The 16,491-nt window shown below is 34.8% G+C and overlaps 1 protein-coding gene across 4 annotated transcripts in view; it reads left to right on the forward strand.

The window, feature by feature from the left end:
* ITFG1 (integrin alpha FG-GAP repeat containing 1) overlaps positions 1-16,229 on the forward strand; it is an 86,812-nt gene extending 70,583 nt beyond the window's left edge. The window contains exons 15-18 of one of the 4 annotated variants that reach the window (XM_075161241.1): positions 8,044-8,168; positions 8,921-9,003; positions 10,648-10,765; positions 14,139-16,229. In XM_075161241.1, the coding sequence (XP_075017342.1) occupies positions 8,044-8,168; positions 8,921-9,003; positions 10,648-10,765; positions 14,139-14,198 (386 nt within the window). In that variant the 3' untranslated portion in view covers positions 14,199-16,229. Of the gene's footprint in view, positions 1-1,050; positions 1,616-4,684; positions 4,813-6,762; positions 6,933-8,043; positions 8,169-8,920; positions 9,004-10,647; positions 10,766-14,138 lie in introns of those variants that run through there. The other 3 variants (XM_075161242.1, XM_075161244.1, XM_075161243.1) reach the window with 3 other exon arrangements.
* Positions 16,230-16,491: the final 262 nt, after the last annotated feature.

A 16,491-nucleotide genomic window follows, 5' to 3' on the forward strand; every position in this document is an offset into this window, starting at 1 on the left:
GATCTGCCTTCTCCGCTCCCCATTTCTTTTGGAGTTGTTATTTTTAAGGAGACCACACAGTTAAGTAAAGTATGAATGTCCACCTGGATTTTCAGCTCTACATCTGCATTTCCAGGCTTTTATTGGCTTCTAAGAAATTTCTACTATTATTCTGACACAGTGTTTTTCAGCTGAATCCTGTAAGCAACAATGTATAGCATAAACTAGAGTATAGTAACTAGGTAATAGTATCTAAAGTTGAGCACAGAGTAAATCAAAGCTATTCTTGGGGTGTGGGGGGGATACATAAGATGAATTTAGTAAAGCTAACCAAATGCAAGCTGTTGGGCTTTGGGGTTTTGTTGTGGTTTTTTTGTTTTGTTTTAAACTTCAGCATCCAAAAAAAATCATTGTTGATAATGAAATAGTAGCCCTACTAAATCTCTTTGGTTTTGAATAGAATTTTGCTTAATGACTGATGCCAGTTAGATTACTGCAGATTACATCTATATGGCTCTATATTTGTTAACAGTTCAAACCTTTGCTAAAATGCAGGCATGTCATTTTTGCAAGCTGAAGAGGGTCTCAATAATGATCGTTTGTGTTTTCTTGAGAAGGCTACCTACTTTGTGTTTGGTTTCATTTATTTTATTACCAATAACACAAACTGATTTTCTTAGAACTAATGTCCTTGTGGACCCAGAACAACATAAATAAGATCAGATACTTAAAATTTAATATGGAACAGCTATTAATTTATTGAAACGTTTTCAGAAACTGCACAAGGACAGTTTCATATTGTAGCACCAGCACAAGACAGGCATTTTAAATTTGTTGTTGCAATGTTGCCTAGTCAAGGGCTGAACAAGTCAAATGACTGGGTAGTCCTGTAGAGACTTCATACTATGAACATGAGGCCGCCTTTAGCCATCAGCATCTTTTTACTCTGTTTTTCCTTCTGATACCCCTTCCCCTTTCAGCACAACCCAATTTTGCTGTCTTCCTGCTTGCTTTCTCCCTCTTCTATGTAAATCTGAACCCTCAGATATCTTCTCTTTCTCTCCTTTGTAGGAATTCCTGGCCTTGAATTTTGCCTGTCTGCAGATGGGCAGATAGAAGGATAAGGCTGGTAGCTATGCACTGCCATAACCGCAGCAGTACTGGCTGACTCCTTAGTGTGTCGACTAGCCAGACAGCTGAGGCAAAACCGCTCACAGCTCCCTCGTGCCATTTTTGTGATAAGGACACCTGTCGGGGGGAGGGCCTGTTATTCTGTCGCTGTGTGGTATACCCAAATTTTTTTTTTTTTTGATGGACCACACATCTTGTATGTACCAGATGAAGCCTTGTGATTGTGCAAGCCAGGGCCAACCTGGCTGGAGCTTCAGGTTGATGCATTGTTTCATGTTTTCACTTCCTCTTATAATGGGAGAATATCTTCTGTGTTTCAGCCTGTGCTATGAATGTCTTAATTTTCTCTCTTAATGTAAAAATATGCTGATAGACTTAGAGTTTGAAACAAATAGGGTCATAGTTGCAGTTTGTATCTACCAAAAATATTAATCCTGTGGGCCAGGAACAACAGAACAATAAATGTTTAAGGTTTACTCAGAGATCAATATCCATACGTAGGCATAATATTATCATATGAATAGAGTCATTGAATTGATCATATGGATCAAGTCATAATTTGTTTAAGCATCTATATGACTGAAGCTGTATGGACTGATAGCCTCTGCAATTCTCATTTCAGAGCTCTTTCATTTTGCTGGTTTTGCTTTGTTTTGTTTTAAACCTTCCATGGCAGAATGACCTTTCACATGCTGTTAAGTTGTGCCCTTCTGGTTTTTTGAAATCTGCTTACTCGTCCCTGTTGTTGCATTGAGTTTTCATGCTGCTTAACTAAATTGGATTGTGAGGTGAACACAAATGTCTAGCAGCTATTATAGTAATGAATTTAAACATAAACATTGCAATATATACCAGACAAAAGCAAACTAAGCTTAATTTTAACAGCCATTTGACATTGCAGGATTCATTATGTAGAATTCCACTATATAGAAAGAAGAGCGTATTCATGGAACAAGCTGGAATCATTTAATAATTGAATAGCTGGATGCTGTTAGAGGGATTTTCTGGTTGCTGTAGGTGGGGATACCCTTGCTAGTATGTTTTTCTCTGTAACTCTCTTTTGTTTAGAAAACTTACTTGAATTTATAATGTTGCATGCAATATTACCAAACTTCAAATACTTAGGCATTACAAATTAGACAACTTTCTCCTGTGCAAAGGATGGGAATACCAGCAATATGATGATTTTATTGTTTGGTTGGGTTAAAGAATTTTTAAAGAGTTTTTAGTTTTACTTCTATAATTTTATGGTGTAAAGTTGTTCTTAATGAAAACATATTCTCATATAAATGCATCAGATTTGGAGTTTGGGCTTTCAGAAGTATCACAAGTGTTAGCAGCACTGCAAGTAATAGGTATCAAAGTTGCAAGTGTGCGCTGTCAATCCGCTTTCTCCAGTCATGTCTGGAACTCCAGAAAAAGGTATTGCAGAAAAAGTTGAGGTGAAGTTATGTACTGCATTAATCTGGAATTTCCTCTTGTGTGGACTAATGAAGAGAGACAAACAGAAGAGGGAGACGTCCTCAGCCCTTAGAAAGTTGAACTTGCCATTGCATATAATTTTAAGCAGAAAAAGAGCTCTTTCTCCACTACATTTTTTTCCAACCGGTGACCTACAACTCCAAAGGCAGTAATAAGGGAACTGAAGTAAAGCTTTCAACTGAAGCCAAGGAAATAAAATTCTTCAACTTTCTAACAAGTGGAGTTGTTGAGGGTTTTTTTTTTTCCTGAAAGCTGCTTTGTAAATTCTTACGCATATTACACAGGTATTTCATTATTATCAGTTATATTTTCCCTTTCTTTTGCAATAAGTGGTTCTGGCATATTTTCAAACAAAATAAGGAGCTGCCAGCTTCAAAAGATGGGGAAACACTTTGGTGTGCAATGTAGCACAATACTGATAATCTCTGTAAATATCACAGTAGTGTTTCAATTATGCAGCTTAAGTGATGTACGCTTACTGTGAAATTTTACCTAACTCTTGAACTGGTTTTGTCTTATTCCAGCTATTGCATGCATGTTGTTCACAGCTATGCAGCAATTCGTGCAACTTCTGCATGTAGTTTTTTGGAATAACTTTCAGTTTTTCTAGGATGTATATGTGTGCCTAATCTATCAGAAAGCAGTCATTCATATGTTGACCTCAATATTAAGGTAGATGATCGTACAGAAGAATTTAGATGCAAGTCTGAGATAGAGACTACAACTCAGATACTATGTTTTACCAGAAAAGGTGCCTACATAGTCAACAGGTACAGAGAATAGATGTCTAAAACAAAACAACTCCTTGTTATATTTTCTAACTCTGTTAGATTTGCGGGGTTTTTTTGACAAGTCGATTCACACTTCACAAGTGTCTTCAATTACTATTTTGGTGAATGTATTAAAGCTTCTGATAAATGCATCATTTTGCAAATTAGAGGAAAATATAGCAACTGGAAGAAATAATGACATAACATTTTTATTTATGAAAATACATTTAGCTATTCAGTCCTCTAATATATTGAATTTGGGGGACTTTTGAAAACCTAAATATTATTACTGTATTTTGAATTAATCTGAATAGCTTTAATGGACTACTTAAGTGCAAATGATATTTTGTCAAGAAAAGGGTAATACAAAAAATTAAAAGAATGGCTCTTCAGGAGACCACAGGTTTGAAATAGGAGTTTCCATTAGTCTTTCAACTCTCTGTAGTGATCTTTTATGTTCTGCTCTATTATTCCACAAAATAAACTTACTTAAACTGACTGAACAATATCAATATTGTGAATCTATTTATGTAGGCTCAACTAGACTGTTCATAAATCCAGTATCACACATTATCAGTTCAGTTTAAAGAAACAATAAAAAGCATTGCTTCTACATGTAAATGCAATCACCTTCCCTTCATAACGTTGAATTGGCTTCATTTAAGCACTTATGCTGCTTAGGTGCAGTCACCCTGAAATAAGCTGTTGAGGACATTGCAATTTAACCCAGGGCATATTGCGCTACTCTTAAGCTTTCAGCGACTTTACATCGGTATAATGGAAACAGAAGAGAAATGCCTTAATTCAGATATAAAAGAACAAGTACTGTATGTGTCATAGACAACACATCATTCTGTTTTTCAGACAAGACTTTCAAAAGGTTAATGATATGTATTGCTTTAAATTTTATATGCCAGACTTCAAAAATAAGGAGATTGATTCAGAGATGTTCAGAATGATTTCTGAATATCAAACTGTGCAAAATCTTGTAAGGTTTGGCTGCCCAACATCATTACCTATTTCTTAAAAATTTGGTCTCTGACAGGCTGAAACCAGTGAAGACCATGTCTTAAAATGTTGAGATTTTTTACTCTGCCCAAGGTTTTTGAAGCAATAAACTTAATGACTTACACTTTAAAACAAAAATATAAACACCAACACCTATACCAATACCATAGCCCATGATATCTGGGTGCTTCCAAATAACTTTTTTGAAACAAGAAGCATAAGGCAAAAGACATAGTGTTGAATAGTCTTTAAAGTAGTATTAAAAAGTAATAATGTACAGCATGAACAGAAGTTTTTTTAATTCTTGTTTATAGTAACAATTCTACTGATGAAGCAAAACAAACTGTGAAGCAACAGCAACTTTCTCCATCTTGGTTGCATAGACTTCCAAGAGCTTAAAGAACAATCTTAGTATTAAATCCCACCTTCCTGCTTGAAGATGGAATGATATTTTCAAATCTTCTTGGAACAAGTAGAAAACTGTTTACAATAGTTTTACAACAGAGCAAATAGCTAGAGTTGCTATTTAAAGTAACTTTGAAATATTTTCATAAGTAAATTAATTACCGGTGACTGAAAACTTTAGAAATGACAATAAACTGTTAACAGTACTCTCTGTAATTTCACTTTATTTTTAATCTTTGTTCAAGGTTTTTATGTTTCTCAGATGAACACTTGTCATTCTTAATTACTTGTTTGCAATTCTAAGTGGAACATTTGAGTAACTATCACAGTCTTACAGAATTTATGATAGATATAGATGGAGTTAAGCAAGAAATAGTCTCAAAGATCTTATATTTGTAGTCAGCTTTAAAGTAAACTAGAACCTTCGATATGCTATCATCCCAAGTCCTGCATAGCTAGTATCTCCCAATTTTAAAGGCAAATAAAAAAAAGGTATGTGCACATTTTCTGCCTGCTATATAGGAAAAAACATTCCTTTCTGACCTTTGCAAATGATCTATTTACATCCTGAAGCATAAGATTTCATTATCTTGATCTTAGTAGGTATAAGAACCAGTGTTAGTAGCCATGAAATTATTCAATCCTTTTAAGAATTCTAGCTGCAGTGTCTGACTCTCAAACCTCTTTAAGGCTGACTGCACACTGTGTATGACATTTTCTTTTATTTCCTTTAATTTAGTTGACATTCATTTCATTTGTATGATGAAAGAAAAAAGGAAGATCTCAGTTGCAGTCTCCTCATAATCCTAAATATTTCACTCAAAAGTCATTCTAAAAGCTTTTTAATGTTAAATATTACAGCAGCACCTTGTTCTTTTGGGATAAGTCCTTCAGAATTCAGCATTAGTGAAGCAAATTTTTAAAGAAAATTCTTTATTATGTTCTAGCATGATCATGTAATACATACCTTGTTTGTTTTTATAACTAAGTCAAATTTAATAAACCTACCTTTGTTCCTTGGTACTTTTATATTGGCAACCAGTGCTTTCAGATATTATGTGCTTCCTCTAATTTGAGAATTACTCAAATTTTAGATTTGGAAATTGAGATCTAGAGATTGAGCAATTTAGCCAAGATTATGTAAGGGAAGTCAGTGACAAAGTAGGGACAGACTCAAGACTCAAGTCCTAAACTGTTATCTCAACTTATTAGAAAAATCCCTGTTCTTAAAGAGAAAGCTGCTCAGCTAATGCTGTCTGCCACAGGTTCCATAATCTAGGAATTCACTCTAACAATGTACCCAGTACACCTTGCCCTCACAACCGAGGACTGAAAGTACAAATCCTGTTTAAATATTTAAATGTCTACTTGCTCATCACATGGTTCTGCATGGGGAAAAAGTAAATCTAAAATATGCCTAATCTTTAGGAGGACAGTTATTGTGTCTTTTTGCTAATAGCTTTTTAGCTAAACAAAAAGGTAACCGCATCAACCTGATTTTTCAGATCTCATCTAAGTGCATTTAGTTGACATTTACCTTGCCTTTTTAAATAAAATTATCATAGCTCTAAAACTACAATAATACAGAATATTTACCTCATGATTAAACAGGCCTGTTTCAAAACGTGCCTGACAGCATATGGCAAGCTTCTTCCTAAAAAGCTGGTGGAGGGCGGGGAGGCTCAGAAAAATAGAACCATGAAGTAATCATTGTATTGAATAAGGATTCAAAATTATCATCATCCAATATACGAAGTAGTTTGTCCTCCGTAAGAGGATACAAAAACTGAAGAGCTGCTTCTGAAAGTAGGTGTCATATCTTGGTAGTCCCTTGGTGTAAGAGCTTTTATAATACTCCTGTACAGTCACGTTCCAGAGACTTCCCACTGGGATCACTGCTGCTTTATAGTGGCAAATGCATGCTTGCACTTACCGGACTATCTCCAGGAGCCAAGAATGGGAGTTTGTTTCTGTTTTTTCTTGAAAGGATGTTTGGCTTTGCTAAAGAAGTTGTGGTGGCTGTTGCTTTGGAGTTTTTTCTCTCCCTCTGTTCACCACAACTGTGCAAGATGCAGTGCAACTAGTATAGCCAACAGCCACTTGTCTGAAGCAAAATACTAACTTTCAGAATCGAGCCTTGGAAGAAAGTGTGGAGAGGTAAAAAGGAGTTGGCTGTAAATTAATTACAAAATGTGAATCCATGTTCTTTAATTCACATTCTGTTATGTTTTGTCGCTTAACTTATAATTTCCAATTTCAGGCATAATCTGTCAGGTGTCAAAGCAGAGAAAAATCTGACACTTAAAAAATATGACTGTAAGTCATATCTTTGCGAAAAACTGTCTCTATTGATTACGTAAACGTACTTGTGGTTGTCAAGTATCCCTTGAACTCATTTCTATTAATCTGGTGAAGGGCTGAATTCACTGCGGTGCTTATGAGGTGCTGATATCATTCCTGCTGTGGAACCAGATCACTTGCTAAGAGGCTTTCTAGAGAATGAACAAAGAATCTACATAGGATCTGAATCAGTTTGCCAGAAATTAAAAGATTACAAGATTTTTATTTAAATGGAATAGTCAGATACTTTGGAAATGGAATGTTAGTGAACCTGTTGATAGCTGCAACACTTGTCTGTTTCCCTACTGCCTTTTCAGGAAACAAAGAATGTTATTTTTCCCCTACAGTCTCTCCTTTAATTATTTTTAATTACATGCTCTCACTAGCATCTAACTTGCAACCACTGTAATCCTGTTGTCACTAAATCAATTTATTACTTCAGAATTTGTTCATGAGAATTTACTTGGCTAATTCTGTGACACAAGAAAAAACAGTAGTTACGGATTAACAAGAATTAAAGTGAACCTTCACATGTTGAGTCTGGGCTTGTAAATCAATGAGGCAAAAGACTTGGCACTACTTATATCAAAATAAATGCAGATAGCTGATTTCCTCTCAACTTGTAACAAATAGTAGAGATTCAGTTTAACATAGAAATGGTTCTCAAAAGAATCATTTTACTTAGAAATCTAAAGCATTTAGGCTATTCTCCAAGTGAGTACCCACAAGTAGTTGGAAATGTGGGATTGTGCCTTTAAAATTAAATAATCATACGGTTAGTTCAAGTTTTCTAAACATTTTTATTACTGACTCTGAAATGTATATTTGTGTAGAAAGTTGGTGGGTTTGGGGTTGGTGGTTGTTTTTTGTTTGTTTTGTTTTGTTTTCAAAAATACTTACTTGGGCTTCTTTTCTAATTTTATTTCAGCTGGACAGCTTAGCCAGTCAGCACATTTTGCTCTCCAGTTGCCATACAATGTGCTAGGTTTGGGACGTAGTGCTAATTTCCTCGACCATTTGTACGTTGGCATTCCTCGTCCTTTAGGAGAAAAGGTTAGTTGAGATTTAAGATTGTCAAGCTAATATTTCTGGTGTTTCTTTTCCTCTAATAGAGCTTGGATGGAAATATTGCTAGGGACACTTTTTTTTTTCCCAGAAGCAAGAATATCAAAGAAGTAAGTTTGAATACAGAAAAGTTTGCCAAAAAGAACCTTGCATGCCTTTTTTTGGGGGGGTGTATAAGCTCTGAAGCTAACTCTAAGACCAAAAGATGACTGAAGTTGTCTATAAATGTTAGCGTAGGTATATGCCTCAGTGATAAAACCATGATCAGTATGATGGGAAGTGGAGATTACTATGATTATCTAATCTTCAGATGAAACATAAAAGTAGGGTCCTGACCATTTTCAGTCTTTAAAGATCTGATGGTACTACTTTAAAAAGCAAGGTATTCGAATTGGCGTACTGGCCAAATTCTGATTTGGATAATTGCTTTGCCTGCCTCCCTTGTAGAATTGGTGCTTTTCTTCTTTCCCTATTACATTGTTGCTTTATACTTTTCAAGCAGATGCTGTGTTTCATATCAGCAATAGTTATTTTGCTTTTTACTCTTTTTTTTTTTTTAAAAAGCACTTTGGAGCTTTCAGAATAAAGGGTTTATACAAACGTAAGGGAATAATCACATTTAAAATAAAAAAGAGCAACTGGTTTTTTGTTTCTCTTTTTGTATGTTTCAACCGAGAATTTCTTTGCTTTTAAGTGTGTTGGTTTGTAAGGAATTGACATAGCCTTTGTTTTTCTTTCAGTCCATAAGAAAACAAGAATGGACAGCTATCATACCAAACTCCCAGCTTATAGTCATCCCCTATCCTCATAATGTTCCTCGAAGGTAACTTCACAAAATTATATTACTGCAGAGTTTAAATTAGGCATTATGTGTAGGTTTAAAAATAGTCACTTCTGTAGAAAGTAAATTTAAGAACAATTGGGTCAGGGGGGGTCAGTTCTGTAGATGTAGTTGCCTCTGTGACTAGGCAGAATACTTTTCAAGTATTTACACAGGCTCTTAGTGCCCATAAACAATCAAAATCTATTACCAGCTCATACAAACAATGGAAATGTATTACCAGCTCAACTCCTGTAAATAATAACATATACGCTAGATTTACCAACATTGTTTTTGACAAATTGCAAGCATAGTAATGTTTGAGGCAAGCATTTTTGTTTCACCAAACATGCAATTTCTGCCTAGCTGCATATAAAAGCTTTAGTTCAGTATGAATGCAGTATCTGTTGCCACAGGTATAAATGTTTTTCTTTAAGGAAGGGTGAACGGGTTGGTTACACAAGAGCTTGAATGCTGAATTCACTTCGCAATTAAAATGTTTATCCCAGAAAGAGAGCATGTTTCTCTCTTTGCTATTAGAGAAAACATTAGTCACATATTCCAGCTGGTTTTTGCCGCTTGATCTACTAGTGAGGTCAGTTGCATTTATCATGCAGAAATGATTCTTACATCAGTTTCAGCAGTTAATTTTACTATAGGACAAATAACAGTTGAGAAGTGATGTGCCACTTGAGTTCCTAATTAACAACCACAGGAATAACATCTGCCAGATTAAGAAAATTTACTTATAGTCTTGAGGTATTTAAAGGTATGTGTTAGGCAGAAATTTTTCTGTTGTCTTATCCTTAAACTATTTTTGCTTTCCTACAAAGTAAGTTTATGGACACTGTAGAATAGTGTCCATAAAGGACAGAGGATAGAATTCCCAGAAGAAATCAGATTTCATCATACACACTTCTTACATTTATAATTTCTTTTAACATAGATATGTTGTTTCCCAAGAGGCCTCAGTGCTGCCTCAACATAGAGCCTCCTGCTGACAGCTTTCCCATGATAGGAAGCCTGGAATACAAAAAGGGTGTTAACTGAGCCTCAGGACCCCACAAGATTCGAGCGATGTCTTCCAGAAGGCCTTAAAGTGCTTAATTTTGTTGCTCTCCAGCATTCTCCTGCCATAATCAACTGGTTCTGTTGCCTACAACTGCAGTCATCCCTGGGTAAACTTCAGACTGAGAGATGCATAACCAGCTGGACCCCATGAGCCTGTCCAAGAGGAGCTTCTCCTGTAGAGGAAACAATCCATCTTACAGGCTTCTCCACCTCCCCAAGCCCCAGGCAGTTTTGTGGAAGGTTTTCCTATACATTTTACTTTGTCCTGGGCAGAGGCAGGAGATAAATCTCCTAATGAGAAAAAAATCAGTCCCTGAGGATATCCATAGCATTCCTGGGAAGTAAAACAGAAACTGAATTTAGACATGGCATTACCTGGAAGTAATTATATTAAGCCATGTATTTCCAAATAAACACCATTAAGCTTCAGTCTCTAAGTATAGCTACTAGTTTCTGTACCCCAAGCTGTTACCTGTATTACACTAGCAGGCTCTTTTCATCTTCATAAGTTAAATCTGTTTTCTGCTTCCTAATGAAAGGTATTCATGTTTCCTTGTATTTTCTTCTTTTGTATAGCTGGAGTGCCAAGCTGTATCTGACCCCAAGTAACATTGTGCTGCTAACAGCTATAGCCTTAATTGGTGTCTGCGTTTTCATCCTGGCAATAATTGGCATATTACACTGGCAAGAAAAGGTAAGCTTAATTAACTAGATTTTTTTCTGTATTTTCTATGCTGTTTAACACTTCCTAATATTTTACAGTCTTGTACATCGGGGTTTTTTGAGAGTAGTTTTCTACAGTATAATTGCTAACACAGACTGCATTAATTCCCAAAAGGTGTTTATTATTAATTCAATATTTACTGCAAGCTTAAAAATTGGCACTGCTTTTATTTAAGCTCTAAGATACTTAAAAAGGGAAATGAAGAGCAACATGGATAAGCTTTTGCCATTAAGCTGTTATTCCTAACTAAATAAGACGTTTTTGTTTCATATCTAAGCTTTCTATTTCGCAGAGTTTTAAGGAGTACTGTTTTGGAAAATGGAACATAAGTTCAGTTTACTTATCTTGAGTTCTGCTGGTAATCTAAAAATAAGGAAAACATCTCTTTTTCTGTATCTATCCTGGCTGATTGCACTGACATTAGCATTCAAGACTGTATAGGGAGTCAATCATGTGCATATTGGCTGCTTTGCTCTGTGTGTCGGAATTATACATGCAGTGTATAGAAATCCATTGATTTGAAGAAGCATTTTGAAAGAGGCCTTTCATGTCACAAAAGAAATGCATTCCCATTTTTCTTAACTATGCTCAGCTCACAATCATATCCAACTGGCAGGATTGCCAATAAATGCTACTACATACCCGAACCATAATCTTAGCTGTCAAATAAAATTACTGCACATTCTGACAAGGTAGAACTGTGTGTTATTTTGTGCTTGTGGAAATAAAATGACCTTGTTAAACATTCAGATAGGCTTTGTGCATGCTTCATATTTAAATAAAACACAGAAAGCAAAGAAATACAAAGTTTATGATGACTGTCCTTAGCATGTCCTACTGTACCAAGAAAGCATTGCTAACTGGTAGCTAGGACTATGCACTGGCTGGGTTTAACTCTGTCTCCAACACATCTTAAGCAACAAGAGTAGCAGAAAAAATTCTTGGACTTCGAGTTGCAGAAGGATTAACTATGTATAATTCCATCTGGAGAAATGGAGATTTAATGTCAACGTTTAAAACAATTCTTTGTATAATAATCCATGTATTGTAATGTAAAGAAACACTCAGCCCAGAGCAAGTGCTTTCTGAGCCATTTTAAAACCCATTAGGTATATTTGAATGAAGTGGTGTATTGGTTATATTATAAACTCATTTCCAACAGCTGCATCTTGCTGAAAATAGGCACAAATATTTGGATAAATGGTATGTATTTTCAGACTACTGTATAAACATTTGTTAATTCCTATAATTTTCCTATGCCCTCCTATTGATTTTTACCTTCTCAATTTTTAGAAGAAATGGTTGAAGTACAGACCAAATAAGAATCTTGACCAAGGCTGTATTGTGCATCACTGACATGACTGGGAGTTAAACTCCAAAGTTCCTTGTTTCCAAGCTTGTTCTTGGTTTACTGCCTCTTTCAGTAATCCTCTCCTAAAAATACTGTTCTGCCTAAATGCTGTTTTCCCTTACAACTCTAGAGTACCTATAGCAAAGAAAAGAGGGGGAAATGTACTGGCAGTTACAATCTCTTCTTTTCCCCAGAGGATATATCTGTCTGTAAGCTGCAGTGTTTTATTCAGCAGTTAAAATAAACCATGTACTTTAACCTCTGCAGATAAGTAGTAGCAGGAGCCCTTTGTCTACAATAGTTCTTATACATTCATGTGCCAGCCAAGTATTGTATTGTTTAAATAACTGTAGGATTTAGGGATAGTATGTTGCTCTGTCATGCCATAGAAATTTTGGCTCCCTTTAAAAAAAAAAAAAGCTTTTAAACCTCAGTTACTAGTTTTTTGTTTTGATACATCAAATGAAAGAGAAATTGAGGAAGAATTTACACCATTATTCATCTTACAACAACAAAGTCTGCTACATTAGCTAAGGACCTTGATATTCCTGTATTCTGATTCTTTATAACTTGCTTTGTGGTCTTGAGGCTAGTCATGTGAACGCTACACACTGATGATAACACTGCTAGAGAAGTTTTGATGGATTCATCGGAGTATCAGTTACTGTCAAATTTGAAGTAGTAATTTCTTCAGGAAGCATACAAGAAATGGAGTGAAAATTGCTTTCTAAGTGAGACTATAAAATTTTGTGCAATGTGACAAACATTTCAATGTAGGAAAGAGTATGCCACTCCCTTCTTCCCACCCTATTTTTGACATTCAAAATACTACTGACATTGATAAAGTCCCTGCCAAAAAGCCAGACTGATATATCTTAAACTCCACTGACAGCTCTGCTGCTGCCACAAAATGCAGTAAAATCCATAGTTAGTCCAATGGAGTTGCTATCATACATAAACATTGTGTGATGAAGAAATCTTTGGCCGTGAGCCAAAACAGATGACAAACTTTCATGGCAGAACACAGGCACCGATTTCTACCAAAATTGTCATGTATATTTATCAACTGAAATACAAATCTGAAGCCCACACAGCAGCATACTGTGAAGGCTTTTCTTCATTTTACTCATTAAAAAAAAAAAAAAGTTAGGTATAAGCAAACTAAAAAGCATTTAAATCCATTTTGCTAAATTCTCTTATGCTAGGATTTACAAATGTCTGTCTGTCATGACAAAAACACTGTTTCCTAGAAAAGTTCACACTATGTGTTCAAAAATCCTTTAATAAGCGCTTTCATACTCCTTTACTGCTTTAGAACACAAGAGGAGGCTTGTGGGAGAGGACATGTTTTTACACATTACATGGATTATGGGTACAATTTAAATTTGCTTCTTTTTTCCAAGCACCATTCAAACTACTCTTTGAGCAGATCAATGTGCGTTCTGCATAAATAAGCAGGGAAATGCATCCTATCTCACATTTTTATAATACAAACAAAAACATGGAACATTTTTAGCCTACTTGGTGCTGTTAATTGTTGATTGAACTGCCATCTTTGTCTAAATCTGTATTTAACAGAATTTTTTAAAAAGAATCTCATTTTAAGTGTAACATAGATGACATTTACAGTTAATCCAGAGTAATTTCATCTCGTATTTATAATGCAGACTAAATAAATGCATACTAGGAAACATTCTTGGTTTTTGAAATATTCCTTTTAAAAAGGTATTATTAAAAATAATAGAAAATAATGGGTCATAAATACTAAAACAGCTGAGCATTAACAGCTGAAGCCAATTTTGAGTAGATTATTGCTATTTCAAACTGACATCATTTAAAAGCTAATTATTAGGGCCTTTTACTAAGCTTTTTTGCCTATTGTCAAATGAGTGATTTGGAAAAAATCAACCATTCTCTGACATTTGACAACTCATTTCTGTAACAGTATTGCTGTAGATCCCACAAAGTGTTTTTTTTATTATTATTTTTCAGAAAGCAGATGACAGAGAGAAGCGACAGGAGGCTCATCGGTTCCATTTTGATGCTATGTGACATGCCTTAATATTTTTGAAGGAGCTGCTATTCATTTGCTTAATCAAAATACTAAATTCTGATTTGTAAAATTATTACCGTGAAAATACTGCTGGTGTGCTATTTGTAAATGTTGCGTTATTTGGTATTTATTTGGAAAGTATTAAAATTAGACCTGAATGTCTCACAAGGCCTTTCAGTTAACAGACTGTATATAATAGCATTTGGTCTTTATTTAACAGAACTGTAAATTTATTTTTCTTAGTAACAGGATGAAATTGCATGCACCATTGTTTACCTACCACCAATTCTTTAGTAATGTTTGATAGAAGGAAAGCTATGTAAATAAAGTTTAGCATTTTAGTGAGCAGAACACTTTGTACCACTTGATTTGGACTTGTCACTTATACATTCCTGCAAAATAATCTGCATTTTTGAAAATTAAGCTTGAGCAATTTCTCAGATGTTTTGATCATTAATTATTTTGATTGTACTACATGGTGCTCAACCTAAAGTATTCTGTATGTACAATAATTAAAGAACTTAGGAATTGGAGAACTAAAAGAAACCTGCAATGTTAATGCTAGTTCAGTGGCTCATCATGGGATAGATGCAGTATTTATGTGTGTTAGTTCTAGAGAGAAGACAATGCATTAAAAAATTAAAATAATGTAAATGTATCAGCATTACATAAACTGCTTCTATAATTAAACTATAACCACATTTATTTTAGAAAGGCCTAAAGTCATTATGAAAGTAACTTTTTTTTTTTTTTTAACTTATAAGAAAGGTGTGGGAATTTTTTGTTTGGTTTTGTTTTTAAAGAAATTAAACATTTTGGAATGGAAGGAGAATGAGGATTGACTCCCTAAAATTTATTGCTAAGGGATGAGATATAGAAAGATTAAATTAAGAATATCATAGGACACTCGGAATAAGCAATGTACATTACACTATTATGCCCAAATTTCATAAGGCTGTAATAATTACATAAGCAAGTAGTTCAACTTTCTATATTTAAAATGGTGATAATGTTACAATTGCTCAGTGTACTTTGGATCCTGGAAGAGTCTCTAAAAATAGTCATGCTTTTATTTAATAGTTATTCCGTAGTGATATGAGTTTACATGATTAATTGTGCATTTAAATCTATCAACTTCCATTCCTAATAAATACTGTTTGATAAACTACAACACACTTTCTCAACAAACTACAACGTGTTGGTCTTAACAGGCAATCACCTCTGGTCTGGCACTTGTCCTGTAACCTGCTGTCCTTAACACTACCTTTGCTTGTCAATACAGGAACAGAAGAGAGAGAGCAGGTACAAAGCTGAACTGATTATGTCCTCCCTGAATTACAGTCAAACAATTTGTTACCATGGCAGTGCTGAACAGTGACCCATTCATACAGCAGCATCAAGCCAAAAATCAGAAAAGTACTGATAAGCGGTCTACTAAGCTGTGAAGTTTTACTAGATATTTCTAATACGAACTGATCAGATTCCAACAAAGGAGACTTACACATTATATTATTGTTACTATTCAGAATAGCATATTTCCTTAATGCACACCTTTAATATTCCTCTTAGAGTGGCATGAAAAGGTAAGATTTTTTTAGATAAATACTTAATGCTATTGGACTTTTAAACCCCATTGATAGAATTTGCTCCTGACAGGAAAAGTAATAATGGATTTCATAATTAAGAGGAAGCACAATTCAATATATTTTCCTGTCTTTTTCAGATGATTGGAGAATAAGGCTAAATGCATAACGCCACTGTGGCAGCAAAGTTGTCTGTAGCCCTCTATCACAATGTAATAAACATAGATTAGCCTCCTTATGTTTTTTGGAAAAACAATTAGGAATGAAATAACCTCATGCTGACATTTAAGCTGTTGTCAAGTTAACAAAACAATGAACTCAGTATCTTTTGCTTTAAGGTATTTTGCATGCTCAGTAGTGCATCATTGCATCACTTTATATACAATACATTATTGGTGCTTTAATGGCTTTCTTATAATAAAGTTTACCACAGGTTCTAACTACTCATAGCTTGGCTCACAATAGTATATGCGTACTATTTTGAATTAAGGCATTAAATACTGTTAAACCTCTTGTTAAAGGTTTCATGTTGTACTTTGGTTTTCTATTCTATAAGCATTAAAAATATGTTTGGGTAAGGTTATTACCCTTCTACCAGTAAGTTTAAGAAAGCAGCATCAATTAGAAAGTGTAGTTCCAGGTGATTGTCACAGTAACTGAGAAGTGAGAAATAGTTCTAACTAAGGAAACTTTCAAAATCCATCCACCA

Source organism: Calonectris borealis, chromosome 12, assembly GCF_964195595.1.
Source record: "Calonectris borealis chromosome 12, bCalBor7.hap1.2, whole genome shotgun sequence".
Classification (NCBI taxonomy): domain Eukaryota; kingdom Metazoa; phylum Chordata; class Aves; order Procellariiformes; family Procellariidae; genus Calonectris; species Calonectris borealis.